Raw genomic sequence first — 27,901 nt, forward strand, 5'->3', positions numbered from 1 at the left:
CAAGGCGACCGTCTCAAGTCACTCTGTCATCAAATCGGTCTCCAATCGATTCAGTCAGTTTCCCCACAACTTGTCGAATCGGAGGAGTGTTAGCCACAGCTGGTCTTAATGAGATTCGGCCAAGTTGCATCACAGCACTATATCATGAGAGTCAGTCTCAATCCTATTTCTCATTCAATATTATCATCTTACTTAGCGTTCTCGCTTCCCAATATCCTACTTTACTTACTTGATCCCCTTATCCTACGCGCCTCTCAAATTCAAAATCACCTCAGCCACTAATGCGCGTCATAATATATACACATTTTGTAAGACAACAACTAAGACACCATATATATTTCATATTCCTTTCTCTGGACTCCTAATTCTTCCTCCCAGTCTAGGATATTAGGTCTCTCAGGTTAACACTTTTACATAGTCGATGTAGCTCAATTGGCGAGAGCGTACGACTGAAGTAACCGCATTCGTAAGGTTGGGCGTTCGATTCGCCCCATCGACATTTTTGCGTCTCCGGCATCATGGTTGCCAAGATGTTTTTTTATTACTTACTTTTGTATACAATTCTATATATTTATTTTGTTGTTCATGGAAACGCAAAATTAACTATCATAAAGTGATACCTATTAATAGTTATATGAAAAAGCGCCAAGCACCAAGAAGAGACATTTTAATATAAATATATATACATGTATTATTTAAAATTATGTTATCTTCCATTTAATTTATGTATCTTTTTTACATAATCTCTGGCTTTTATACTACATCATTTTTCCGATCTTTGAACAAATACTCCCATCAGAATTTCAGAATAATGTCTGATAAAGACCAATGGGGGCAGTCCTATCCGCCTAACAACCAGCAATACCATCTTCAACAGCCTCAATACGCACCACAGCAACCACAGCAACCACCACCACCGCCGCCGATTGATGAGAAAGGTAGCCGTTTTAAGCCAAAGCTTAGGTTACGCGACCCGATATTCTTCGTTTTATTCTTGTGTACTTTCTTCGCTTTCATTGGTTTAAGTGGATATGCATTACACGAGTGGACACAGGCTTCCGGCATCAGCTCAGGGCTTGGTAATACTAACGCGACTAATAACGCGACATTCACGAAGGAAACCGGTTATCTCTTAGTAGTTGATGCTGGAATTGGATTGGTCTTTGCAGTCATTTACTTGCTTCTGTTGCGTATCTTTACAAAGATTATATTGGAAATCACACTCGTTTTATCTATTTTAACTACTTGGGCACTTGCAATCTACCAATTCACTCAACATTACTGGTAAGTTGGTTTATTTATTTGCGAAATATGTTGAGATAAACGAACAGGTCGGGTGCTATCGTTCTTCTTATCATCGGTATTCTTCAAGTCGTATTCTACTTTGGTATGCGTAGACGTATTCCATTAGCATCTCTCCTCTTGAAGATCGTCATTGACATTGCTAAACACTACCCAAGTGTCTATGTTGTTAGCTTTATCGGTTTGATCGTCCAAACTGCTTGGAGTGTATTCTATGCGTTTGGCGTTGCAGCAATCTACGTCGTTTGGACACCTGGTTCAGAAATTTGTGGTAGCGGAACTGGTGGTTCATGTTCTTCTGGCAAAGTAGCAGGATTGGTGTTCTTCTTGACGTTCGCTTACTTATGGGTCAGTCAAGTATTTGGTAATATCGTTCTCGTTACTTTAGCAGGTGGTCCATATGGTGGTTGGTACTACTTTGGCCCATACCAACAAGATGGTAGTGGTATGCCAAAGCACCCAACTCCATCAGCATTCGTTAGAGCTTCAACTACCTCTTTGGGAAGTATTGCTTTCGGTAGTTTGATTGTTACATTCCTTGAAATCATCAAAATGATCTTTAGAGCACTTCAAAACAACGCTGATGCAGCAGGCGAAATCGGTAAAATTCTCGCTTGTTGTGCCGTTTGCGTTATTAGCGTAATAGAATGGCTTGTTAAAATCTTTAACAAGTATGCTTACATTTCAATCGCACTTTATGGTAAATCTTACATAAAATCTGCTAAATCTACATGGCATCTCTTCAAGGATAGAGGTATTGATGCGCTCGTAAACGACAGTCTTGTCAGTATTGGTTTGACTTACGGTTCATACTTCGTTGGTGTTTTATGCGGTTTATTCACTTACATTTACTTGAAGACTGCAAGTGTTGAATGGAATTCAGATGGTCAATTCACTGCTCCACTTCTCCTTTACGCTTTCTTAATCGGATTTACATGTAGTATGACACTCCTTAGCGGTTTGGATGCTGGTGTATCAACTCTTTTCGTTGGTATGGCTGAAGATCCAGGTGTACTTGCGCAGCGCGCTCCACCACTCTTCGAAGAAATTAGAAGAGTTTATCCTCATGTTGTACAGGGCGTTAACGTTTAATGACATCACTCCTTAATATTTATATAGTAGTATTATATTACAGTACAATAAACTTCATTTTAATAAATGCCTAATTCATCCTCCTAAGTAATCTTATTTCACCAAATGTGTTTCTCTTTTGCCAGAAGTTGAATGGTAAGTAGAGCGTGCGAGTTGCAATATGTGATAATGAAGCATCGAGTATTGGTAAAGATGTTGCGATAGTCCAGTCATTACTATTTGCGAAATCTGGTTCTAGTTCACTGAAAGTTGTAGAAGGTAGGACCACATCAACTATATAGTCACAGCTGTCAACAGGAACCTGAGTTTTTCGTCAGTAATTGACGCTAATTCAAATATCATCACCCACAAATCTGTCCCTCTCTTGTTTATTCTGATCATTCATATTTGGCGGTATACGTCTAATGTTATTGAGTAAACCTTCGGAATTCTGAGGCCAATGTGATGGTAATATACCATCAAATTCACTTTCTATGAATTGTACATCAACATTTTGAGGTATGAGATATGATGAAGGGAATCGGTACCAATCTTTGCCATAACAAAGCGTGATTTGACGCTCATTAAGGTGTGTTCTAGTTGATAGCTCTTTTTCTGAAAATTCGAATAAAATGTCAATAGGTGCGTGATAATATTGCTGCATAGCCAAAATCCTCATCACTGAAAGGACGATTGAGATAATAACAATCGACACTGTCAATGTCCTTGCAATTATGTTACTACTGATTACCTGAAATGTCGTTATAAAGAAATATTAAATGATGTTATGTTTACTCACAACTTTAGATGACTTTGTAAGTCTCTTAACGAGGTGTGAATATGAGGTTGAAATGAGAGTCCTTAAATAGTACAACCCAACTGCTGCATTTAAGCATAGAAGTGCGTATGAAGGAAACATGAACCTTTCTTCTTTATGTGGTTGGAGAGACAATAGCGCGAACCAGCCGTAGAAAGGAAGTAATCTTATGGTCACGAAAGTGAGATATTTCCGTTCAAATAGTGCAGCTAATGGGAGAGAAGCTACTGCTAATAAGAACACAAAGTTGAAGTTGAGAAGTAAGTTCAAGACGTAGAAATGAGGTGGTTCGACACCATACAACGTTGGACCATTCTCTGAGAAAATGTTGTATTCTATTATATTCAGAGGGACGACTGTCAGCTTTCCATAATAGAGTGAGTCTATCGCTACCACCGGGATCTGAAGGGGATCAGGTTAAACATATTCGCAATCGCGACAACACTTACAAAGAGAAGGCTGGCGACTACAACTGCCTTGATGAACTGCTCCAAGCGTTTTTTGAATATGGATTGTCCACCAGTGTACATAAACAGCTGCTCGATCACAAAGGGTCCTGCCAAAGTCAGGGCGAATGGCCATCCGGCTATAGCACCAAATGCGAATGAGAGGGTAGCAAATAAGCATCTCTTAAAGCCATCCTTGGATACAGTTGATGGTTTTATCGCAAATGCGTATCCCAAGGTTGTGGTATACAACGTGAATGACGAAGGTAATAATGCGATTGCAGATATGTACATTCCTGCACTACCTATAAGAAACGCCAATAGATATCTCCCTACTCGTGGATTGAAAGTCTGGCATACGGAACTGTAGAATGATGCTTCTATTACGCTTGATAAGAGACCCAAATAGGATCTCGTACCGAAGAATGCTATTCTCTTATCTGCACCAAAGTAAGATAGCATAAATGCGATTGGTGAGTTTATAATTATATAAAACCAGCTTCTAATCGAGTAAACTGGTGAGTATTCCCATGTTTGAAATCCGTTGTGATGTGTAAGATAATGCATTGATTCCCAATAATTATAAGCTAGGGTGTGACATTAGAACAGTAATACAGAGTAGTATAAAGCAACCCACACTCATCGCAATCTGTGATAATCGAATTCATCCCAGCAAGGAATCTGGCGACGAGTAAGAGCCTCAATGCGACGAAGAACGGCGGATACCATGCACTTTATCAATATTCAATAGACTTCTCATATCAATATATCGCTATTACCCTCTCTGATCATCGACGATCATTGTCAGAAACAAAGACAGTGCTTTTCTTTCTTTTTTATAAAAAAGTACAATTATGGTAAACTTTTTAATTTAATTTAAGTAAAAAACACGGTAGTGCTTTTATTCCAATATCGACATTATTTAAAACGACACCAGAATCAATTATTTTCGTTTGTTGTGCGAATTTATCTAATATTTCTTTCTTTGTACTATCAAGTGAAGTTATTTCTGAGTGTATCAGACGCGAATAAATTATTGGTTCTATCATATTCTTAAGCGCACGAGTACCATCCACTATAACGACTCTTCTGTTATTTACCAAGTAGATATCGACAACCTCCTTCATACCCTTAACTCGTATATGTGTAGATGATCTTTGTAAGATTAGTGCCTTTGTTAATGATTTCGTTGTGTCTATTAATTTTGCAGTGTTTAATAGTAACGTTGTGAACCGATAGAAAAACCCCGAATCAAGGACATAAGATTTAAGCCGCCTGTTCATATCCTCTTGTACATTTTTATGTGGGTTGCCTTCACCTGAGAAGTCTGCATATAGCATCTTTTTGTTAGAATTCCAACTCAATTTTACATTGTAATTATCCATGTAACTCAAAGTAATATTATCGAGGTTACTCTCGATCAGTTTGAATTGTCTGGTGTCTTTAGAAACCTGGTTAGCTATTAGTGTCACCTTAACGAATGTTGTCAATTGACCAATTATTTCAAGAATAGTATTTTCATTATCAGTTGTCGTCACTTCTACTACATTACTTTTGTAGTCATATCTCACGTTTTCGCTAGTTTTATCTTTCAGCTTTTGTAATATTGAACTACGTCCTTTAGGTTTGAAGACGGCTTGTATACGACACCCACTGGTGGATGCTCCCCACCAGTCCAGGACCTTGACTATTGCTATAGGTTTGAAGATATTGGCTATAGAAGGATGATCACGGAGAAATGCGTTCGAATGCACTGTCAAATGAGGAATCAAGCCAGCCAATCTTGAGCCTGTGTTTGTAGTAGCGAAATTGAACTCCACAGAACGTTGTTTTAATTGTCGTTCAATGATTATGTAATTAGAGCGAGCTAGTGAATATGCGTAAAGGATGCGAATGTGATTCATATCAAGGAGTAGGTGATCTGTTAGAGTTTCTTCTGCTAATATTTTGGTGGTGTCAAGCCAACCAACATAATCCACATGTAGCTCAGTATTTACTTCTTTCATACCAATTAATGCAACGTGTACTTTTGATTCACCGATTGCGATAGCCATTGTGAATAAATTATTGGATGAATTAGCAAAAGGCAGATGAATGAACATCCAAAATCTCGCTTGTAATTTGAGCTTATTGAGTTCTCCTTTGGCGAATTTGAGTCGTCGGGTTCCTTTGTATTGTAGATATGCACATTTCTGTTCAATATCTTCAATTGCGATACTCTGTCTCAATCTGTTGACAATTTCAACTAGTAGTGGTGTATTATCTGATATACCACCAGCTTCGTTCATGCGATCGAGCAAGTTTTTGATACGTGCAGGTGCACTTGTACCACTCTCATTTGGATCTCTTACTATTAGACGACCTGTAGTTGGTGATATTGAGAGAATTAGCTTCTGAGTCTCGAATACTTGAATATGGAGTGTTGGACTAACACCCAAACCAAGGACTTCAGGAATTTGAAGTTGTACAGTTGCGTTGTTGAACCAAGAGGACGATGCACAAAGTGACTTCTTGTACCTTTTGAGTAGTGCGACACTGTGAGCTACAAGTGCTTGCAGGACTACACGCTCAATTGACAAATTATCGTTATTCTATCAATTTAGCGTAGTTCTACTGGGATAATTTCAACTCACAAGATCTAAAACTGCATCCTCCACTTCGGTTTTATCATTCCGCGTCCAATCAACTTGCAAACATTGTTCAATAATTTCATCCGCCAGAGCAGTCGCCTTTAGTTTTGACTTTATCTCAATTTGATTGAGTATGCTCTCAACAGGATTTTGTTTCTCTGATGATAGTGTAGCTATTGAAATGTTAAGTCTGCCACTCTCAGTTTTCTGATTTGGAGGTGGACTCTGACCGGGTTTGGGTTGTTGACGGGGCCTCAACCAGTAGCCTATTGAAAGGTTTCTACGGTCTTTTGACAATGTAAGATCAATTTTGTTTTTCCAGGTCTTTCTGGCCATATTTAATGCTTGGGTATGCAAAATTTCCATCTTATAATTCAATGAGAGGTTTGTAAGAAGGTTGTAAAGACGGACGAGAGGTGCGTCACCTAATGCACTCGTCTTTGGTGGCTTACTAGCCAATTCTTCGTTCGCTATTGCTAGAATTTCATCCCTGGTTCCAAATTTCGGCTTCTTCGTATAAACGGAAGAGTCAATATCGAATTCTACAGACAACAAAAACCAAATGTCGTCATCTGATCTACCTGAGAGCGTGACTGAGCAAGTAAAAAGGTTTTTGACGTGAAAGAAAACGCGGCCATCAGCAATAGTGTAAGGTATCTGTTTCATAGAATGAGGAATAATTTCTTTTGTGCGTAATCTAAAGCGTATGACATCGTTAAGTTGTTCTAAGTGTGCAATTACAGCTGTTACTGAGAGAGGTTTTTCAGGTTTAAAAGCTCTCTATGGGTTCGATAAGTTGGGGTGCAACTGAATAAACGGCTTACTGACCCTCAAACCGACGGGTAGACCGTGGTAAGTACCGGTTTGAAGAACGTCTAAAGCGGTGATAATATCCGCGTTTCTTACTCTATAGATATTATCAGAGGCTGTGTATAGCTATGATAAATAAATACCGACCTCGCATTACTAAAGCTCAAGCTGACGTCTTGTAAACCCTGCACGGTGGCTTGGAAGATGAAATTCTGCCTCCATAAAAGCTCGTTGATAGATCTCGCTATTTGTATCTTATCCGAACCTGCTAGAGGATCTCTGGCCCATCTGAGTAGAACTATGAGTTTTATGACTTGTTTACGGCTATTTAAAGCGAAATTAACGATATTTGAAGCTCTATCTGAAGGGTTGATAGATGGTAAACTGTCTAGCTGTTAGAATAGCGTATATAGAGACAAATGAGCTCACGTCTCCGCCAGAATATGGAGATCGTTGAATATCCTAGCAATCGAACGTTCTAAAATAATAGAGAAAGGGACTAAACTATCTTTCACGTCTGGAATTAAATCGAGCGGTGTAATTTGACTGCCACCGATTTTGCTATCGTTGGCAGCCATCATTTGAGAAGCTTTTAAATTCAAACGATCAAGTTCTAATGCCGAAAGACAAATCCTCTACTACGAAATCCAATGGAATAAAGAAAGTAAAGGGTGAGAACTTCTACAGAGATGCAAAAAAAGCTTCAAGGGTCAAGGTATGTCCCTATCCTCAGATTTGATTCCTTCTGACAACCCAAAAGATGTACACAGGCGGCAAAGCCAGGAGAGACCCTAATGGTAAAATCATAGAGTCTGCCGCTTTTCAAAAAACTGAGAAGGAGACCGACATGGGCAGAGTTGCACCTGATAGACGCTGGTTTGGAAACACCAGAGTTATCTCGCAAGACGCATTAAACCACTTTAGAGACAGCTTAGCTGAGAAGTCCCACGATCCTTACTCTGTCGTCCTCCGCAGGAACAAGCTTCCTATGGGTCTTATCCAAGAGCCAAACCTCGGAAAAGCCAAGGGAATGGCCGGAAACCATATCGTAGATACTGAACCATTCAGCGACACCTTTGGTCCAGGCGCTCAGCGTAAAAGACCAAATCTCGATGTCAGCAGTTTTGAAGAGCTCGGCAAATCAGGTGCAGGTGCTCGCACTGAGGATCAGCTCGAGGCAGACGCTCCTACACCTTCCTTAGATGATATCAAGAACGTTAACAAGTCAAAGCCTGCTGTATCCCTCGGCGTCGATCAAGTTGATCAAGATCAAATTCCTTTCGACTTGGGCGATTTACGCAACTCAAACAGGGAAGCTGCTTATCGTAAAGGTACTAGTAAGCGTATTTGGGCTGAATTATACAAGGTCATCGACAGTTCAGACGTCATCATCCATGTTCTTGACTCCCGTGATCCAGAGGGCACACTTTGTAACAGTGTTTTGGAAACAGTTAGAAAGGAACGTTCACACAAGCAAGTCATCCTCGTTATCAACAAGGTCGACTTGGTTCCAACATGGGTTACTGCAAAATGGGTAAAGCATCTCTCAAGGACTTATCCAACTTTAGCCATGCACTCAAACATCAACAACTCGTTCGGTAAAGGTGCACTCATTCAGCTTCTCCGTCAATTCTCAGTTTTGCATTCGGACAAGAAGCAAATTTCTGTTGGTCTTATTGGTTATCCAAATGTTGGTAAAAGTAGCATTATCAACACTCTCAAGAAGAAGAAGGTCTGCAACGTTGCACCAATTCCTGGTGAAACTAAAGTCTGGCAATATGTCTCTTTGATGAAGAGAATCTACATGATTGACTGTCCAGGTATCGTTCCAGTATCAAAGGGTGACTCTGATACCGATACCGTATTGAAGGGTGTCGTACGTGTTGAAAACTTGGCTACACCACCAGAGCACATCGGTGAACTCTTAAAGAGAGTTAGACATGAATATCTTGAACGTACTTACCAAATTACCAAACCAACGGATGGTGTATGGGAAGGTGAAAGAGGTACAGAAGATGTCTTACAGAAGATTGCCAAACGTACTGGTAAATTACTTAGAGGTGGTGAACCGGATCAAAATGCTGCTGCAAAGATGGTTCTTAACGATTGGATTAGAGGAAAGATTCCATTCTTTACAGCTCCACCTGGAATTGATGCTGACCCAGTCATCAAGACGCTTCCTGAAGAACCACAAGTGAAGCCAGCTGACTGGAAGGGCAAGGGTAAGGCTACTGAACATGATGAACAAGAGGATGTTCCATCTAAGCAATTGAAGGGTGTCAGCCAGCCAATCAAGCAGATTCCAGTAGCTACCAAGTTCTTGCCTGATGATGTTAAGGGTCATGAGGATGCCTTCGAGAATGATAATGAAGGTGAATTGGCGGATGCAGACGCTGATGATGCTATCGCTCTCAACGAGGAAGATGACAGCGAAGAGGAAGAAGAATACGAGGAGCCAGCACTCGAAGAAATAGGATGGGACGAAGTATTCAACAATGGTGAAGTAGCTGAATCAGCTAGCGAAGATGAGCAACCAAAGAAGGTCAACTTTGCAAGCGACGATGAAGACCAGCCAAAGAAGACTAAGGAGCCACGTAAGACAACGTCCAAGGCTAAAAAGACCAACTACTACACTACTGCCAACGTCAAGAACAAGAACAAAAATAAGCAAAAGCCAGAACCGCCATCTGAGGAAATCGAAAAGAAGAAGCGCAAATCTGGTAGTCTCCGTAACACTCAAAACAAGAAGAAGAAGTAACGATTTTATTGTATTTAATATAGATTTATTATTTATTCCTTTAACAAAAACGACGAAATGTGGCTGCAATCCTTGAGTTGCTTGACGAGAATATCAGATCACCTACAAAATAAAATAAAGCGTGATAGCGACAATCAAGCTTATCTTAAGCTATGGATTGATTTACTTAAGGAGTTGAAGGATCTCGGTTTGGATGATAAGGAGGAAGTTAGACTGGGTACAATATCGACGTTATTCCAGTCCTTGGATTTCTATGGACACACTCTATCATCTCAAAGCTGGGAGCAAATCATCTGGGATGTCATTATACCCTTATTGGACAATACCTTGTCATCTGGCTGGCATGAATCGCTCACACTCGCGTTAGACTCCACGGCAAGCTTATTTAAGAATTATTTGCATTCAAATATCAAGCATTTGGAATCATTCAACAAGCTCTGGAAGCATTTGTGTGATATCCTCGAACAAGTCATGCTTGTAGCAGACAACCAGTTGGTTAGTTCAACACTTAAAGCGTTTATTTCAATAGAGGAGGTCTTTAAACAGGAAGAACTAGACAATGACATATATCAAGTTAGTTGGAATACCTCTTTGAAGTCTTTCGATATCATTAAATCAACCGATTCACAATTCGCTCAGGAAGGACTTGAGTTGCTGTTAAGGTTTATAAAATACCATTACGACTCGCAGGGGTCTACCTGGGATGATAATCGTTGCGTTGAGTATATCAAATCAGTGGATTTTGTAATAAGATACCCCAATTACTCTAATTTTAGGGCAGATACTGATCATTTGGTGCGTAACATTTGTCAGCATTTGCCATCAGTATTCGTTTAACAACAACATACAGACACCTCTACAAAATCAATCATTGAAATGTCTCGCAAGTGTAGAAGAACACAGTGATAGCATCATGTCAACCGTTCTCGAGATATTTTCAGAATGGGCGTCATTTGCATATGATAATGATCTAGTGCTTAATTCTAGGGTATCATTTGTTGCACTATCGAAGCACATCATGGGTAATTTCACATCATATGTGAGACAATATTGCTTGACTGGAAAGAAAGTGATCACAAGTTCTTCATTGAGAGCTTCACTGATTGTGAGTAATCAATGACTTTTGATATGACGCTCAAAAGGCCCAGGCTTTGAGTATACCCCTGCGGATAAAGTACTCTTGTCCTCCTGCTAGCAAGCGCGATGATATAACTTTATGGGAAATTGCTCAAGACCATTACTGCGAGTATACTCATGTCGTATTGGAGATTCTCCAGCAGCAGAAGAGTGGGTATTCTTTTCGATTGAGGGTTTTTCTCATTTCTGAACAGGTATTATGGAGGATGATGAGCAAATGAATATAATCATCTGCTTGATAGAGATAATGAGAGATAGCTTCAAAGTTGATAGGTGGGTATTCACATCACGTAAACTACTTAGCTAAGTAAAGAAAAAGACGGTTAGCGATGAACGAGCCACTCGAGCGACAAGCCCGATGGGAGAAACACGAAGTAAAACTGATAGACAACTTCAAAGATACTCTCCTACCCCAGTTGAGGAATAGGAACTTACCTGAGACGCTAATAGACGAGCTCATTGGAGTTCTTTGTAATGCAACATACCCATATCTCAATCCTGAAGATTACAAATATGGAAGTTTGATAGAGGAGACGACGAGTCCAGTTGAGAGATTATCGTATTACCTATTTGATGTTTTGTTCGACATCTGCGAAGAGAAGCTAGACCTACTGGATTTAGTACCCATTGTTCAAAAGCACATCATATCGAGATGTATAGCCTCATTTGAACGCTACTGCTGCGATAGGGATATCCATGGTAATTATCCGCTAACTAGGTAAGCGAATTCTAATCATCTTGATGCCTTTTTTAACGTGCACAGGTGTAGACGGTACGAGATAGTATACATTCTGAACAAACTACATTCATTGCTTATCTCAAAAAAATTGGACAAAACACTGGTACAAGAATTGAAACTAACATTGGCTAAATTACTAGCAATAATTCATAATGATCCATTCAATCCACGTATAAATAGTCAACCTTCAAGCATATTAAACATTGAATCAAAACAATTATCTCACAACATCCATCAATTGGCTTTAAATTGCTTGTCAAATACATGATGTACAAAAATAATAAAAAAACGAGTAAAAATGAAAACTATAAACGTGGACGCTTTGAATTATCGCGTGTATTTGAGAAGTCTGGTTGATGGTAGGAGTTAGTAATGAAATTGTTATAAATGGAAGTGTCCAGGATTTTCTAGTGAGAGGTTCTATGCTCATTTTAGCTATTTGACGGAGAAGTTTTTCATCTAATTCGTCTATGCTTATGCTTTTTCTTACTGAGTGCCCAACATTCTACGCTCACCTGCTTTCAGCCAGTGAGATAGCCACATTGGTAGTGTTCTACCATCGAAGAGTTCAGTATAAGTGTGAGTAGATCTTGTGACACTTGCATGTGTATCTGCTGGAATTAATATAGGGAAATCCTTAATCCATGGATGATTAATTGCATCAGTTGCAGACAAGCGTCGACTTGGTGAGTATTGTAATAACCTCTCAATTAGATCATATGCAGTTGCGATAGGTTTGTAATTCGGTTGATGATTGAATGTTTCTGGGAGTGGGTCTGGTACTTCTGGCAAGTATGGAAGATACTCAGAAAGATGTTTTGGTGTTGTGCTCTTAAAGCTGATTTTATTGTAATCCGGCAATTGAGCATATTCCTGGGCTTGTTAGTTAAATTCTTTATAATAAAATACTTGCTTACTGGCCAACTATCGTCAGTTATAGGTCCTCTGACACTGAGAATACTAGACGCTAGTCCAATTTCACCATGTGATGCATCGAATAGTGTCTTGCGTGACCACCGCGATTGATTCTGTACTTTGTGGAAAGACTGCCTACGAGTGCTCATATCAGGAAGACCAGGAAGAGTGATCGGAGCATCAAGACGAACAAGACCACCTTGACTGGATGTAGATATTGACGACGAGATTGATGATGTAGAGTTCGTCCTTGGTGAAGTAGAGCAATTGTAGCTTGTCAAATGAGAGAAAAACGTGGATAATGTAACACCAAGACTCCACAAATCGGTACTTCTGGCATCGTATGCCCTGCTACCGAACAACAACTCTGGTGCACGATATGCGCCAGTTGCTAGCTCGAAGTACATCCCGCCATTTGGATGCTCGTCTTCCATCCCGCAGCCATACTCAAATGCCACACCAAAGTCAAGGAGCTTTACGCAACCATTGCCGTCGACGGCGACGTTTGATGGGTTGACGTCACGGTGGGCTATACCCACCTCGTCGGAATGCAAATACTCGATGGCAAGCAAGAGCTGGTAAATGATGGACCGTGCTATGTGACTGAATGGACTGAATGATGGTACGAAATCTGGGTAGGACAGGATCATTGACAGTGGGAGCGGCTGGAGTGGGAGTGCGAGGACATAGATTCTGTCAGATTCGTAAGCATTGAGGAGACTAATAATCTAATAGAGGATGTTAGAAATTTACTATAATTACATACTGCTTACATTCGGATGATGTGTGCGGGCAAGTATAAACGACTCTCTAAGTGCATCGTGTGGCAGGCGCTTCTTGTTTATGAAAACGTTGATAGCTTTGAGCGCTATCCATCCTTGTATACCGCCTATATTATCGTCGATTTTGCGCTGACAACGGTAGAGCAGCCCATGTCGACCCTCCGTGAGCGGTTCTAGAGTGTCCTATCGACCGTCAGACTAGAAACTCAAAAGAGGGATTGCAAACCTCGTCTATTGATAATGCTCTGCCTTCTAGTATCCCTGGCGCTATCAAAGTTTCCGGATTGTCCTCATTGAGGTCATTATCTGAAACGATGTTCATGGTGAGAGCATAACAAACAATATTCGCTATATCGGATGATATGGGGGTGCTTACACTTAGCTGTGTTAGACTGTCTAACAATTATTCTATTTCTGGGCATTCTCTTCGTTTGTTCTATTACTTCTGTGAGACCAATTTCTCTCATTTGAACACAGCAGCATGGCATTAAGTTGAAGGAATTATCATTAATTATATTCGTTATCTTTACAATATCTACTCGTTTCCATCATCTGGCCGTTCTCAGCATATGATGTCAGCTCTAACGTGGCTTGAGATGGCTTATATCACAGGAAATCGCCTTTCCATCCAAGATAACCTCACTTAGAACCTTACCGGTGCCCTATGACGAATCAGCTGAGTACAGACATCACTTATACGTTACATACAGGTCCATTAGTGATACCCCATACGGAATGTCCTGCTCCGATGTAGATTCCTTCACTGACCTTACCGATAATTGGTGAATGTGATGATGATATTGGTAAATAACATGCCTGCTCCTTTTCAACTGACATTGTCTCGTTGAAGTAGTCAGAGATCAACGCAGATTGGGCTTTAAGCTCTGCGATTGCACTTTTAGAAGGCACAACTTGAGAGGCATCATCTGGGAGAGCTACACTATCACCTGCTCCACAGATATATGCTGTACCCTTTGGTCTACAGTATATCTCAGGCTCATGGGTCGTTGATCTCTCTTTGACCATGGTGAACAAACAGTGGTTGCTGAGTTCTCTGCCTTGACTTGGTCTACCAGCTGTTAGAAATTCTGCATGTGTATTGCGCAACGTACCTAACGATAATTGAGTGTGCTCTTTGTCCGTCAACTCGACATTTCTTGGCTTCGGCTGGTGTGAGTAATTTTTCCGCTACTCTTCCCGTCCAAGGACCAGCTTGGGGTCGTTAGAAAATGTCGAGAGCCCGAGCAATACCCACCAGTCAATACGATATCTGTTGCAGATATCTCTATGTTGTCCCCTTCCCTCGTTTCAGCTCTGACCGATGAAATTTTTCCGTCGTTATCTCTACTAATCTTCACAGGCGAAGCTATCACAATATCAGCTTTGCTGTGCTCTGCGAGGGTTTTGACAAGTGCTTCCGGCGTAACTTGTGCGGTGCTAGGTGGTGTGCCCATTACGGTGCATTTATCGACAATGTTATCATTCAGCCAATGTGCGCCTTTCTTTTTAGATTCGTCGAGTTTCCCCTTCTTTGGTCCGACTTGTCCCAGTAAACTGAGTGCATTTACTGGTCGATACTCCCAGTTATTGACACCATCGTACGTATCTGCGAGCTCCTTATGGAGACTAAAGGAGAGTTCAGCTAGACTGGCTGTATCCGGACCATGCCAATCTTCCGCCAGGAATCCGCCAGATTTACCGGATGCTGCAGACGCTACTGACGTCGATTCCAAGATTGTTATCTTATCTTTTCCCGGCGTGTATCCTGAGTGCTTGCTTAAGTAGTATGCTGTACTGCTACCAACTATACCGCCGCCAATGACGACTATTGATTTTGCCATAGTTGTATTGGAGTAAGTGGATAGATGAGATCAACAGTTCAAGTAATAGTCAGATTTTATCTTTGACCTTTGTTGACGTATATTTCATTGTCTTCTCTCTTATCCCTACACCACCACATGGACTTAGCGACGATTTTGATTAGCAGTCTGTCTCCAGACACAGCACAAAGATCAGCCGCGGAGAAGGAACTAGAGAGATTGCAACCTGACGCTCAGTTTGCTCTCGCTCTCACGGATCTGATCGCTAATCTCGATAACCCGCTACACACGCGTCAGATAAGTGTACAGTTGGACTGCTACTATCCATGCTAATATAACTTTACTCAGCGGGTATCATCCTCCGTAAATACGTCAATGAGCGCTGGTCACCCTTCTTTGTTGCATTCAAAGGTAGTCCACCACCGCCAGAGGTGCGTAATTCCTTATTTAATGCGCTATCTAACTTTAAAATAAGATTAAAGATGTTATTAGACAGCGTTTGTACGCACTATTGGCAACACCACACAAGCAAATTAGAACAGCATGCGCATACGCTTTAGCTTCAATTGCAAGCTGCGATTATCCAGAACAATACCCTTCACTCTTGCATGATCTAGCTCAGCTAATACAGCAAGGTGGTAGAGATGGCGTACACGGTGCTATGAGAGTTCTTCTCGATTTCGTCAAGGCAGACCTCACAGAGGCGCAATTGGTGCCAATCACCCAGGAATTGCTCCCATTGCTACTTCAGATTCTTAAGAATCCACATTACGCAGACAGTACCAGGGGTTTGACAGTCGCTGTTCTTAGACAATGCGTACTTACACTCGAAATGGTCAAATCGACCTACCCAGATGCTGTCAAAGATACCGCGAACAAGGTTATACCCGTATGGATGGATGCCTTCATTGAGGTTCTCCAAGTACCTCCACAACTAGAGAGCAGGTCTCAATGGGGTATCAGATTTGAGATTGTTAAGGTATGTTCTAATGTATATCCTGTTTTGCTTCGCTCTAACAACTACAGACCATCTCCTCTGTTTTCTCTACCTTCAAGCCTCTCATCACGGCTAGCAATAGAATAGACATTTTGACACGCACTTTGATTGATCATTTAGGATCCCTTCTGCCAATATTCAACGATATAGAAGTTTATGATACCAACACTTATGAACAACCTGATGGAGAAGAAGATGACGATGGCGCTACTGTCAATGAACTCATCTGTCCTATTGTAGACCTCCTTACTGGGTTTGCGAACAACAAACATGCCAAGTCTACAATAGAGCAAGTAATCCCTGTACTTGTAAGACTATCGCTTGAGTGGGGTCAAATGACGGTCGAAGACGTGGGTCTTAACCATGAGGTTTTACTTTTATTGACATAATACAGGAAGAAACATGGGGCTCAGACCCTAATGCCTTCGTTGATGATGAAGAAGATGAGACTGAGAACTACAGTCTTAGAGTTGCAACACATGATTTATTGGGTACTTTATTGGATAGGTACCCAAGCCTCACTGCTCAAGCTCTTGGCCCTGTTACTGGTGAAATGCTCGCAAATTCCCAAGGTGCATCTCAGGAGGGCAACCAATACTGGTGGAAGCCAATCGAAGCCGCCTTAGCTGCGATTGGTAATCTCTCAAACCAATTAGGTGATGAGGATCACCCAGCAGCTGAAAATTTCGATCTCGTAGGATTATGTCAGAGTGTTGTTAGCCAATTCGTTAGTGCCAAGGAAGCGCCTTATCTACAAGGAAGAGCTTTCGTTTTTGCTTCCAAATTTGCCACCAATTTGCCAGAAGCACTTGTTGACGCTTTCGTTGAAGCTGCAGCTAGCATTTTGACTGAGAGTGATGCTGGGGTACCTGTTAAATTGAGCGCTGTACGCGCAATAAGAAAGTAAGTCATCATGTTTCTTGCATTTTCACACTAACGATGGCTTAGCTTCGCTCATGATTTGGATTCCGACAGAATAGGTCCAAAGGCCTTACCTATTCTCTCTTCAGTAGTCCCACTGCTTTCACTTACGACCGAATCTACGTTAGGTTTATTAGTCGAGGCGGTAGATGGCTTGCTCAGTACTATCGAGAAAGAAACTCTAACAACCGATCTTGTTGTTCAATTGTCTTCGGTTATCTTGCCAGTTTGGGAAAAGAATATCAATGATCCACTGTTATCTTCCCAACTCGATGATTTGTTCGTTACGTTGTCCAAGTTGTCACCATCCGTTCATACGGCATTGGTAAATGTCTCTGTTTCTCCCCTTGTTAGTGCCGTTAGCCGTGCTTTACCTGGACAAACGAGCGACGATGATATCGATGCACGTCTGCTCGCTAGCTCAGCATTGCAACTTATCAATTCAATTGTAGGTGCTCGAGCACAAGGATTGGAACCAAGTGTTTTGGATTCAACATGCCCAGCACTTTTCAGCATCCTCGAAGCATCAGATGATAGGTCACTTGTACAAGACGGTATTGAGCTGCTTACGACATTCATCCGTAAGGATATACAAGGCTTGCTCGAATGGAACAATGATACACTCGTTAGAATTCTCAATGTTATCGCAAAATTACTCTCAACTGCTGAATCTGAAGGTAGTGCTCTATTTATTGGCGATGTTATTATACAACTTTTCCGCAATGTACCTAAAGAGATACTCGACCCTGCCTTACCACAACTCTTGAAGGTTGTTTTGGACAGATTGGCGTTGAGCAAGACTTCAGCCTTTACCCAAAACTTGGTCATACCATTCGCATATTTGATTCACACTCGCAGAGAAATAATGTTAGATTATTTGGCGAATACAGCAGTATTGGATGCTACGACTAATCAAATGGTTAATGGCCTAGAAATATTGTTGAGAATGTGGAGTGAAAATGCTGAAACATTTAGAGGATTTTGGGCTATTAGAATTAGTACACTCGCTTTAGTTGACTTGTATACAAGTCAGGATCCAAGATTAGAATCTATTTTCGTTAAAGGTGATCAAATATTTGATGAAGCTAACAAAAACACCATAATGACGCGCTCAAAAACTCGCAATCAACCTATCAGCTTCACTAGTATAAACTTCCCATTGAAAGCCGTAAAGTTGATTTTAAATGAGCTTCAAAATGCAGGCACATCAGCTGCTAAATCGAACGTACTTAAGGATGTTGATGAAGATGATGAGGATGATGATTGGGAAGATGATGATCCACTTGGTGGTGCTGATGATGATATTCACTTCTTGTCTGGTGGGTGAAGGTCGATATTATGATAATTCGCTCATAACTTCTAGATTTACTCAATCCAGGTGGTGCAGGACTGCTTGATGCATTCGACGAGGATGATGATGAGGAGGATCTGAAAAATGATCCAGATGCACAGCTAGATATTGCTGTGGGTTCTTTCTTTATTACTAAATTCTAATTGACATCCTCTTAGGCATACTTGTCTGATTTCCTTAGACGAGCATATACTGACAACACTTTCAATACTCATGAAAGATGTGCTAATCTTACGCCTCAAGAACAAGCAATTTTTCAACACGCTATGGTCAACTAATTTAGTGTTATTTCCATTGTCTTGGAATAATAGGATATAAATTTATTACATATCTTTTGGTATCAAATAGCGATGTCATCCTCGTCTAATTGTTGATTATCCCTTACTACTCTCTGCCGTAAAGTGTTGTCTTCGTTGGCATTTGATGGTGTAAGGCTCCTCTCAGAAGGTGTCTCAGCTGGTTCAGAATCACTGTCGTATGACCTCCACTGAGATGAGGATATAGATTCACCATCTAGTGTGACAGACTCGACAGGTGTTTCTTCTCTGCTCGACACCTCGGTTTCTTTATCTTGTGTCTCCTCTTCTCCTTCCGGTAATGCTTTATGGTCTTCATCATCTTCTGTGAGTTGGCCAGATTGATTCGTGCCACACCAAACTAGCATAGCCACAGACCAGATCAAAATGAAGGATCCAGCTGTGAAGATGACAAAAGAAGTGATGGGGAAGGTTACCAGTAGCCAGCTAGAACAAAGTTCTTAGTAAATAGAATCTAGTACACTATAACTTACCTCAATCCTACTAACTTTATATTGAATAGCAAAGACGCGTCGTATACATGCAGCTCTTTCTGCGGTAATGTTACGTTATCGGCTATCCAATCCTGTCTTCCTACGGTGACAGTAGCTGCTGTGAAAGACATCTGTCTCAATGATCTCGTTGATGGCTTAAGAATTGTGCTCGAAAGAGGCACTTTGATCTTTTGTGCTTTCTTAAAAATTAAGGATGTTAAAACATTCGGATGTTGCCATGTCAACAATGCCTGACGCGCTTTTTTTAGTTTTTAATCACTTTAATAGAGTCTACCGACAGGTTTAGATGCAACCAGCTCGTTGCTGAATGTGTTTTCCAATTCCAGTGTGATCATGAAGTTCCCTTGAGGTTATTAGACAAACAGAAGCGAGAGAGAGAGCTATATCTCACCCAGATTGAGATTATTTATGTCGTTTGGGACTTTAAGTTCGAGTGATAAATCGTATGTCTGATCTGGAGAGACACTATCCATTGGGATACTGACGGTATCGAATGGAACTTTACCCAGACTGGAGGATAAGGACGTATTTTGTATTCAGAATGATAACTCACCCATATTGGAGGTTAATCGGGAGTGACCATCCACGCGAAGGGACTATATACCATCTAAACGAACTGTAGGATACGACAGCACTAATAATGCTAAGATACGTGATGATAAAGAATATTGCCACCCTTAGTAACCATCTTAGTACGTTGGAGTTCAGAATTCTGGTTAAAATCTCATTCAATTTCGTCATTTGGATGTTTTGGAGAAACAATGAGTGGGATTGAGAAATTGGTGGATACGCATTGTCATCCGACAGATAGCGATAATGTAAATCTGAGTGAGCATACGAGAAAGATGCATGCTGTATGTGCGATGTCGACACACATCGAAGACCAAGACAAGGTTAGAGAGTTGTACAAAGGATATCCGGATAAAGTGATACCTTATTATGGTGAGTGGAGGTATATATGCTATATACATTAACATTATCAGGTTATCACCCTTGGTGGTCGCATTTGTTTACATTTGAGGAGAATATAAGCAAAGAGGAGCATTATGAGAGTATACTCCTGGACGGTAAAAAAGATGACATAAAGAGAGAGCAGCTGAGTGGCTTGCTAGATACTCTACCCACGCCAATACTCTTCCAAAATCTTCTTATAGACATAGAAGAACGTCTGCAAGACAATCCTCGGGCACAAGTCGGTGAAGTTGGAATTGACAGGGTGTTCAGAGTGAAAGGTGAAGATGGTAAACTGACAATTCTGCAACCTTCAATAGAGCATCAGAAGAGAGTAGCAGTTGCACAAGTCAAACTTGCGAAGAAATATAACAGGTTAGTAAGCATGCATAGTGTATCAGCTACACAGGGCTCTTTGGACATAATAAGGGCCGCTGATTATCAAAGAATAGTCTTGCATAGCTGTGGGATTGGACACAACGCCATAACAGCAGCTCGTAAGGAATTTCCGGATATTTACTTTGGGTTTAGCAAAGCAATAAACGCGCGTTCAATGAGTTTATTAGAGGATAGTATATCGGTCACACCACTCAATAGAATACTCACAGAGAGCGATTTCTATGATGAAGCTCACTTTCCAGTCCAAGTGGGAGAGATGGTCGATATAATAGCACGTATAAAGGATGAATCTAGAGATTTCATTGTAAATAAAGTAAAAACTAATTTTGATGAGCTATTCTAACGAATTCGCCACTATTTCATCCTTTGAAGACATCCACGATGAGTGGAAACCAGAACGTGAGAGATAAGCCTATATATCGTATAATATACTAATAAATATATAGCCACAGCATGCTCAGTTCCAATACGCGGCGATGTCGTCGCTCGTATTGCAATCTAATAGATCTGCTAGACCAGATGAACCAACAGGACAGGCGGAGTCCCTGGCTGGCAAAGTAACAGCTAAAGATATGGGTACACGGGCTACGAGAGATACCGTTAAAGATAAGGAGAAGAAGAAGCTCAAGTCAAAGTTCGACGATCAGGATCCTTCATCTACGACAGCTAGGAGTTCAGCCACTAATAAAGGATATGGCTACACCAACATTTTGGAGGCTACACAAGATATGGAGGGTTTGGACTATAGACCGAGAACGGCAGAAACTAGACAAGTTTACGAGTTGATCTTGTCTGTTGTACATTCAATATTGGGTGATACTCCTCAAGATACTATCAGATCAGCTGCAGATGTTGCACTTGGTGTCCTTAAAGATGAAAATCTCAAAGATTTCGACAAGAAGCGCGAAATTGAAGGTTTCGTTGGTCAATTATCTGATGACCACTACTCTCAATTGCTAGGTCTCTCAAAAAAGATCACAGATTACGGAGATGCAGATGTTGTTATGGCTGATCCAGATGCCGAGAAGAAAGAAGGTGAAATTGATGAAGAGGGTGTCGCTCTTCTTTTCGAAGATGATAACGAACAAGACGATGATGAAGAGCGATTCGAAGTCGGTGATGACCAATCAGATGATGAGGAAATGAAAGAAGAAGAGGAACAAGAAAATCTCGATGATGACAGTAATGAAATGGTCATCGGTGGTGAAAAGAAGCAAACATCTGAAGCAAAGAGCAAAATTCCCGCTGCAGATGTCGATGCCTTCTGGCTGCAGAGAACTATTGCTCAACACTATCCAGATCCTGTAGAAACTACCGAGAAAACATCGTCTGTTTTCGACCTCTTGTCATCAGAAGCTGGCGCCAGAGAAGTTGAGAATGGCTTGATGGACATTTTTGATTACGAAAGGGAGTTATTCAAGGTCGTTCAAACTTTACTCATCAACAGAGATCTCATAGTATGGTGTACAAAGTTGGCCAGAGCTTCAGACGATGAAAAGATGGATCTTGAAGTAAAAATGCGTGAGAAGGGAGTTGGTTGGATTCTTCGTGAGTTAAAGGGTGAAAAGCCTAAACAAGAAGGCGGTGATGTTGCGATGGAGATTGACCAAAGCAAGCAAGCCGTACCAAACAAGGCCACACTTGCACCTGGATCAACAGTTGCGCCAAAGCGTGTTGTCGATTTGGATAGTATGGCCTTCTCCGCTGGTGGTCATCTCATGTCAAACAAAAAGGTTAAACTTCCTGATGGCTCTTTCAAGCGTTCTAAGAAGGGTTATGAAGAAATTCACGTTCCAGCGCCTAAAGTGACTCCAGTTAAGGAAGGTGAATTGGTTCCAATTACAAAATTACCAGAGTGGTCACGAGAAGCCTTCCCCGGTACCAAGACCCTCAACAGAGTTCAATCTAAACTCTACCCTGTTGCATTTGGGCAAGATGACCCCATTCTTCTTTGTGCACCAACAGGTGCTGGTAAGGTGAGCCTGATGATTTTAAAATGAGAGCTATGATACTAACTGAATATGTAGACAAATGTTGCTATGCTTACCATGTTGAACACTATTGCTCAATACAGAGATGAAGAGACCGGTGCTATTGACTTGGATGCCTTCAAAATTGTTTATGTTGCTCCAATGAAAGCTCTTGTTCAAGAGCAAGTCGGTAGTTTCAGCAAGAGATTAGAACCATTTGGTGTCAAGGTCAATGAGTTGACAGGTGATAGTCAACTTACCAAGCAGCAAATTGCCGAAACTCAAGTTATCGTCACAACGCCTGAAAAATGGGATGTTATCACTCGTAAATCAACAGACACATCATACACCAACCTTGTCAGACTCATGATCGTCGATGAAATCCACTTGTTGCATGATGACAGAGGTCCTGTCTTGGAATCTATTATCGCTCGTACTATTCGCAGAATGGAACAGAACGGTGACTATGTTAGGGTCGTTGGTCTATCAGCTACACTTCCAAATTACCAAGATGTTGCTGCATTTTTGAGAGTAGATATCAACAAAGGTCTTTTCTACTTCGATGGTAGCATGCGTCCATGTCCATTACAGCAACAATTTGTTGGAATAACAGAAAAGAAGGCAATCAAGAGATTTGCGACGATGAACGAAGTTTGTTATGAAAAGGTCTTAGAGCAGGCTGGCAAGAACCAAGTTATCGTTTTCGTTCATTCCCGTAAGGATACTGCGAAGACAGCCAAATTCCTTCGTGACATGGCTGTTGAGAAGGACACTATCACTCAATTCGTCAATGCTGATTCAGCAAGTAGAGTGATCCTTACAGAGGAAGCCGAGAATGCAAGCAGTGGAGATATGAAGGATTTGCTTCCATTTGGTTTCGCTATTCACCACGCTGGTATGACTAGAGCTGATAGAAATGCTTCAGAAGATCTTTTCGATAAAGGTCACGTTCAAGTCTTGGTTTGTACCGCCACTTTGGCTTGGGGTGTCAATTTACCTGCACACACTGTCATTATCAAAGGTACACAAATATACAACCCAGAAAAAGGTAGATGGAGTGAACTCTCACCTCAGGATGTTTTACAAATGCTCGGTAGAGCAGGTAGACCACAATATGATACATTCGGTGAAGGTGTAATTATTACAAACCACACTGAATTACAGTACTATCTCAGTTTAATGAATCAACAATTACCAATCGAATCACAATATGTCAGCAGGCTTGTTGATAACCTTAATGCTGAAGTTGTACTTGGGTCAATTCGTAATCGTGATGAAGCTATTCAATGGTTAGGATACACATATTTGTATGTCAGAATGTTGCGTTCACCTAGCTTATACTCTGTTGGTGAAGACTATGATGATGATGTTGGTTTAGTGCAAAAACGCTCTGATATCATTCACACTGCTGCAGTACAATTGGACAAAGGCGGTTTAGTCAAATATGATAGAAAGACTGGTACACTTCAATCAACGGAATTGGGTAGAATCGCATCTCACTTCTACGTAACCAACACATCTATGGCAGCTTATATGAAGAATCTTCGTCCAACAATGAGTCTCATTGAGTTATTTAGAGTATTTGCCTTGTCGAATGAATTCAAACTCATACCAGTTCGTCAAGAGGAGAAACTTGAATTGCAAAAGTTGATGGAGAGAGTTCCTATACCAGTCAAAGAATCCGTTGATGAGCCTGCTGCAAAAATCAACGTACTTTTGCAAGCATTTATTAGTGATTTGAGATTAGATGGTTTGGCATTGGTCAGTGATATGGTCTTCGTTCAACAATCAGCTGGTCGTATTATTAGAGCTATCTTTGAAATTTGCTTGAAGCGTGGTTGGGCTGCACTCACACGTGATGCACTTGATTTGTGTAAGATGGTTGACAAAAAGTTGTGGAAGACAATGACACCACTCCGTCAATTTAAGGGTATTCGTCAAGACGCATTCCAAGAGGTCGTAAAGAAGGCTGAAAGAAAGGAGTTCCCATGGTACAGATACTTTGATCTTGATCCACCTGAATTAGGTGAGCTTATCGGTAATCCAAAGGCTGGTAAATTGGTTCACAAGATGGTTCACACATTCCCTAAGCTTATTCTACAAGCCAACGTTCAACCAATTACTAGATCTCTCATCAGAATAGATTTGAGTATTCAGCCAGATTTCGAGTGGGATGAAAAGAATCATGGAACTTCAGAACTTTTCTGGATCTTAGTTGAGGATGTCGACGGTGAAATTATTCTCTTCCATGACACATTCCTTTTGCGTCAAAGATACGCACAGGACGAACACTACGTTACCTTGACTGTGCCAATGTCAGAGCCAATTCCACCAAACTACTACATTACCGTAATTAGTGATAGATGGTTGCACTCAGAGACAACACTTCCAGTTTCATTCAAAAATCTGATCCTTCCAGAGAAGTTCCCACCACCAACACCTCTTCTCGATCTTCAACCATTACCTATTTCTGCACTTCATAACAAAGCATATGAAAACATCTACAAACCATCAAAAGATAATGAGTACTCGATTGAATCATTCAACAAAATCCAAACACAAGTTTTCCAAGCTCTTTACACATCTGATGATAGTGTAATTATTGGTGCTCCAACTGGATCAGGGAAGACTATTTGTGCAGAGTTTGCTTTATTGAGATTCTGGCAGAAGACTAGTACCTCTAGAGCAGTTGTCATCGAACCATTCGATGATGTTGTTAGCCAAAGAGTAGATGAATGGTCTAAGAAGTTTAGTCGTCTCGACAAAGAAATTGTTGGATTAACAGGTGACATGTCAGCTGATTTGAAGTTGCTGGAACGTGGTGATGTTATTATTGCTACACCTCAACAAGTATGTTAGAACTTCTTATAATTCTGTTCTTACTAATCGATTGTTATAGTGGGATATGTTATCACGTAGATGGAAACAGCGCAAGAATGTTCAAAATATCGGGCTCTTCATAGTTGATGAACTTCAACTTATTGGTCAGCCTGACATTGGTCCTACGTATGAGATTATAGTTTCAAGAATGAGATATATCTCTGCGCAAACTGAGAATCCTACTCGTATTGTTGCATGTTCGGTTTCCTTATCCAATGCCAAGACTCTTGGTGATTGGATCGGTGCAAACTCACAAGGAATTTTCAATTTCTCACCAAGGTGGGTTAACATCTTATTGGTTTAGGCTTACTAACTGTTCTAATAGCTCTCGTCCATTACCAATGGAGGTTCACTTGCAAAACTACTCCACTCCGCACTTCCCATCATTGATGCTTTCGATGGCTAAGCCAGCCTACTTATCAATTACTGAATGGGCTGCCAACAAATCTGTCATTGCATTCGTTCCATCTCGCAAGCAATGTTACTTGACATCACAAGATATCCTCACATATTGCCAAGCGGATGGTACGGAGAGAAGGTTTTTGAATATTGAGTTGGAAGCACTCGAACCACATCTGGAGCATGTACAAGATGAGGAGCTCAAGGAAGTTCTTAGATATGGTATTGCTTACTATCACGAAGGTCTATCTAAACAAGACAAAGTAATCGTTGAAACACTTTACAACGCAAATGCTGTTCAGTTAGTGATTGCATCAAAGGATGTTGCTTGGTCTATTCCAATGAGATGCTTTATGGTCATTATCATGGGTGTTCAGGCATTTGATGGTCGTGAACATCGTTATGTCGATTACCCGGTCACTGACGTACTTCAAATGATCGGTAGAGCATCTAGACCTTCACAAGATAGTAGCTCAAAGTGTGTCTTCATGTGTCAATCATCACGTAAAGATTACTTCAAGAAGTTCCTTTCAGAGCCATTACCGGTCGAATCTCACTTGAAATACGTCTTGGCGGATCACTTCAATGCAGAGATCGTTACAAAGACTATTGAAAACAAGCAAGATGCCATCGATTATCTCACATGGACATACTTCTACAGACGTATGCAATCGAATCCAAACTTCTACGAATTGTCAGGTACTTCACATACTCACCTCTCCGATTCTCTTTCAGAACTTGTTGAGGATACTCTCAACCAATTGGTTGAAGCCAAGTGTATTACTGTTGAAGATGAGATGGATACGCTTCCGCTCAACCTTGGTATGATCGCAAGTTACTATTACATTTCGTCCTTCACAGTCGAGACATTCCAATCATCATTGCAGGGTAGAACTAAGCTTAAGGGTATTCTTGAAATTGTTGCAAGTGCAGCAGAGTTTGAATTGGTTCCTATTAGAAAGGGAGAAGTAAGTGTTTGTTTGCTAAATGCGCTTAAAGCTTTACTAATTGATTTTTAGGCAAACATTCTACGTCGAATTTATGATCGAGTACCCGTCAAGCTAGACAGAGTTGACTTTGAATCGCCATACTTCAAAACTTTCGTACTTCTCCAAGCACACTTCAGCAGGTTACAATTACCAGCTGACTTGTTACAAGATCAAGTCGAGATATTGAAGAAGGTATTGAATTTACTCTCAGCAGCTGTAGATGTTATGTCCAGTAATGGATATTTGGGTGCTATTGGAGCTATGGATCTTTCACAAATGGTTGTTCAAGCAATATGGGATCAAGATCTTTCTATTAAACAAATACCACATTTCAATGCAGAAATAATTTCTAGAGGTAGAGAGATGCAAATTGAAAGCGTATACGATGTTATGGAAATGGAGGATGAAGACAGATCTAAGTTACTCAGTGGATTAGATAAATCTAGAGTTCAAGACGTTGCCAAGTTCGTTAATAGCTATCCATCAATTGATGTTGAATTTGATCTTGACACTAAGCAAGAGATGAGAGCGGGCGAACCAATAGCCCTTACAGTCAGACTCAGTCAAGACGTTGAAGAAGACGAGGAAGTTGATCAAAGTGTTACTGCTCCATTCTATCCCTTACAGAAGATGTGTAATTGGTGGTTGGTCGTTGGTGACACCAAGACAAAGTCTCTCTTGGGTATTAAGAAAATCTCAGTGGCAAAATCATTGAATGTTAAGCTTGACTTCCAATTAGAGGAAGAAGGAACATACAAAGACGTTAAGCTCTACTTGATCTGCGACAGTTACAGTGGTTGCGATCGTAAGTGTTCAAATTTTATTAAAAAATTTTCTAACATTATAATTTTAGAGGACTTCCAGTTACCTCCATTAGAAGTACAAGAAGGTTTGGAATCGGACGACGAAGACGAAGACGAACAAATGTCTGAGTGAAAAAATTTTAAAAGCTGATTTATAATTATTTTTAAAATTGTATTTGAATTTATTATCGTTATAATGTATA

At 40.7% G+C, this 27,901-nt stretch overlaps 11 protein-coding genes and 1 non-coding gene across 12 annotated transcripts; 7 read left to right on the plus strand and 5 right to left on the minus strand.

The window, feature by feature from the left end:
• The first annotated feature begins 417 nt into the window (after positions 1-417).
• On the plus strand, positions 418-499 carry WALSEDRAFT_t62. Its single transcript has one exon. It is a non-coding gene; the product is annotated as a tRNA-Phe (tRNA).
• A 312-nt stretch (positions 500-811) lies between these two features.
• On the plus strand, positions 812-2,394 carry WALSEDRAFT_29465 (DUF580-domain-containing protein; the record flags this gene model as incomplete). Its single annotated transcript, XM_006959261.1, has 2 exons — positions 812-1,284; positions 1,332-2,394. The coding sequence occupies 2 exons, from the start codon at positions 812-814 to the stop codon at positions 2,392-2,394; spliced, it is 1,536 nt and encodes a 511-aa protein (XP_006959323.1).
• Positions 2,395-2,436: 42 nt separating this feature from the next.
• On the minus strand, positions 2,437-4,409 carry WALSEDRAFT_60847 (hypothetical protein). The gene is made up of 5 exons (XM_006959262.1): positions 4,274-4,409; positions 3,640-4,223; positions 3,173-3,592; positions 2,744-3,124; positions 2,437-2,695 (listed from the first exon to the last, which is right to left on the minus strand). The coding sequence occupies exons 1-5, from the start codon at positions 4,302-4,304 to the stop codon at positions 2,465-2,467; spliced, it is 1,647 nt and encodes a 548-aa protein (XP_006959324.1). The 5' UTR covers positions 4,305-4,409; the 3' UTR covers positions 2,437-2,464.
• Positions 4,410-4,502: 93 nt separating this feature from the next.
• Positions 4,503-7,230, minus strand: WALSEDRAFT_29467 (MED14-domain-containing protein; the record flags this gene model as incomplete). The annotated part of the gene is made up of 4 exons (XM_006959263.1): positions 4,503-6,227; positions 6,270-7,046; positions 7,095-7,173; positions 7,220-7,230. 4 exons carry the CDS (start codon positions 7,228-7,230, stop codon positions 4,503-4,505), a joined length of 2,592 nt encoding a protein of 863 aa, XP_006959325.1.
• Positions 7,231-7,612: 382 nt separating this feature from the next.
• Positions 7,613-9,876, plus strand: WALSEDRAFT_54990 (NGP1NT-domain-containing protein). The gene is made up of 2 exons (XM_006959264.1): positions 7,613-7,791; positions 7,837-9,876. Exons 1-2 carry the CDS (start codon positions 7,693-7,695, stop codon positions 9,832-9,834), a joined length of 2,097 nt encoding a protein of 698 aa, XP_006959326.1. The 5' UTR covers positions 7,613-7,692; the 3' UTR covers positions 9,835-9,876.
• Positions 9,877-9,891: 15 nt separating this feature from the next.
• On the plus strand, positions 9,892-11,996 carry WALSEDRAFT_69690 (hypothetical protein; the record flags this gene model as incomplete). The annotated part of the gene is made up of 6 exons (XM_006959265.1): positions 9,892-10,629; positions 10,685-10,939; positions 10,983-11,121; positions 11,166-11,244; positions 11,291-11,689; positions 11,735-11,996. The coding sequence occupies 6 exons, from the start codon at positions 9,892-9,894 to the stop codon at positions 11,976-11,978; spliced, it is 1,854 nt and encodes a 617-aa protein (XP_006959327.1). The 3' UTR covers positions 11,979-11,996.
• On the minus strand, positions 11,949-13,729 carry WALSEDRAFT_58048 (kinase-like protein; the record flags this gene model as incomplete). The annotated part of the gene is made up of 4 exons (XM_006959266.1): positions 11,949-12,583; positions 12,628-13,353; positions 13,399-13,590; positions 13,634-13,729. 4 exons carry the CDS (start codon positions 13,727-13,729, stop codon positions 12,197-12,199), a joined length of 1,401 nt encoding a protein of 466 aa, XP_006959328.1. The 3' UTR covers positions 11,949-12,196.
• A 58-nt stretch (positions 13,730-13,787) lies between these two features.
• WALSEDRAFT_33189 (ARM repeat-containing protein) lies at positions 13,788-18,827 on the plus strand. The gene is made up of 11 exons (XM_006959267.1): positions 13,788-14,069; positions 14,116-14,476; positions 14,520-14,619; positions 14,663-15,524; positions 15,572-15,658; positions 15,703-16,206; positions 16,254-16,574; positions 16,619-17,127; positions 17,173-18,464; positions 18,509-18,609; positions 18,655-18,827. The coding sequence occupies exons 4-11, from the start codon at positions 15,366-15,368 to the stop codon at positions 18,772-18,774; spliced, it is 3,093 nt and encodes a 1,030-aa protein (XP_006959329.1). The 5' UTR covers positions 13,788-14,069; positions 14,116-14,476; positions 14,520-14,619; positions 14,663-15,365; the 3' UTR covers positions 18,775-18,827.
• WALSEDRAFT_20334 (putative cytoplasm protein) lies at positions 13,989-15,248 on the minus strand (the record flags this gene model as incomplete). The annotated part of the gene is made up of 4 exons (XM_006959256.1): positions 13,989-14,069; positions 14,116-14,470; positions 14,520-14,619; positions 14,663-15,248. 4 exons carry the CDS (start codon positions 15,246-15,248, stop codon positions 13,989-13,991), a joined length of 1,122 nt encoding a protein of 373 aa, XP_006959318.1.
• Positions 18,793-20,052, minus strand: WALSEDRAFT_60850 (hypothetical protein). Its single transcript, XM_006959268.1, has 5 exons — positions 19,861-20,052; positions 19,699-19,817; positions 19,586-19,650; positions 19,287-19,537; positions 18,793-19,239 (listed from the first exon to the last, which is right to left on the minus strand). The coding sequence occupies exons 1-5, from the start codon at positions 20,046-20,048 to the stop codon at positions 18,837-18,839; spliced, it is 1,026 nt and encodes a 341-aa protein (XP_006959330.1). The 5' UTR covers positions 20,049-20,052; the 3' UTR covers positions 18,793-18,836.
• A 15-nt stretch (positions 20,053-20,067) lies between these two features.
• On the plus strand, positions 20,068-20,940 carry WALSEDRAFT_47315 (Metallo-dependent hydrolase; the record flags this gene model as incomplete). Its single annotated transcript, XM_006959269.1, has 2 exons — positions 20,068-20,249; positions 20,291-20,940. Coding segments are annotated over 2 exons (832 nt in total), but the record flags the coding sequence as incomplete, so codon positions are not given.
• Positions 20,941-21,098: 158 nt separating this feature from the next.
• Positions 21,099-27,891, plus strand: WALSEDRAFT_33191 (Sec63-domain-containing protein). The gene is made up of 6 exons (XM_006959270.1): positions 21,099-22,633; positions 22,685-25,477; positions 25,527-25,786; positions 25,833-26,874; positions 26,926-27,700; positions 27,749-27,891. Exons 1-6 carry the CDS (start codon positions 21,662-21,664, stop codon positions 27,829-27,831), a joined length of 5,925 nt encoding a protein of 1,974 aa, XP_006959332.1. The 5' UTR covers positions 21,099-21,661; the 3' UTR covers positions 27,832-27,891.
• Positions 27,892-27,901: the final 10 nt, after the last annotated feature.

The sequence above is a fragment of the Wallemia mellicola genome (genome assembly GCF_000263375.1).
Source record: "Wallemia mellicola CBS 633.66 unplaced genomic scaffold WALSEscaffold_16, whole genome shotgun sequence".
Lineage (NCBI taxonomy): Eukaryota > Fungi > Basidiomycota > Wallemiomycetes > Wallemiales > Wallemiaceae > Wallemia > Wallemia mellicola.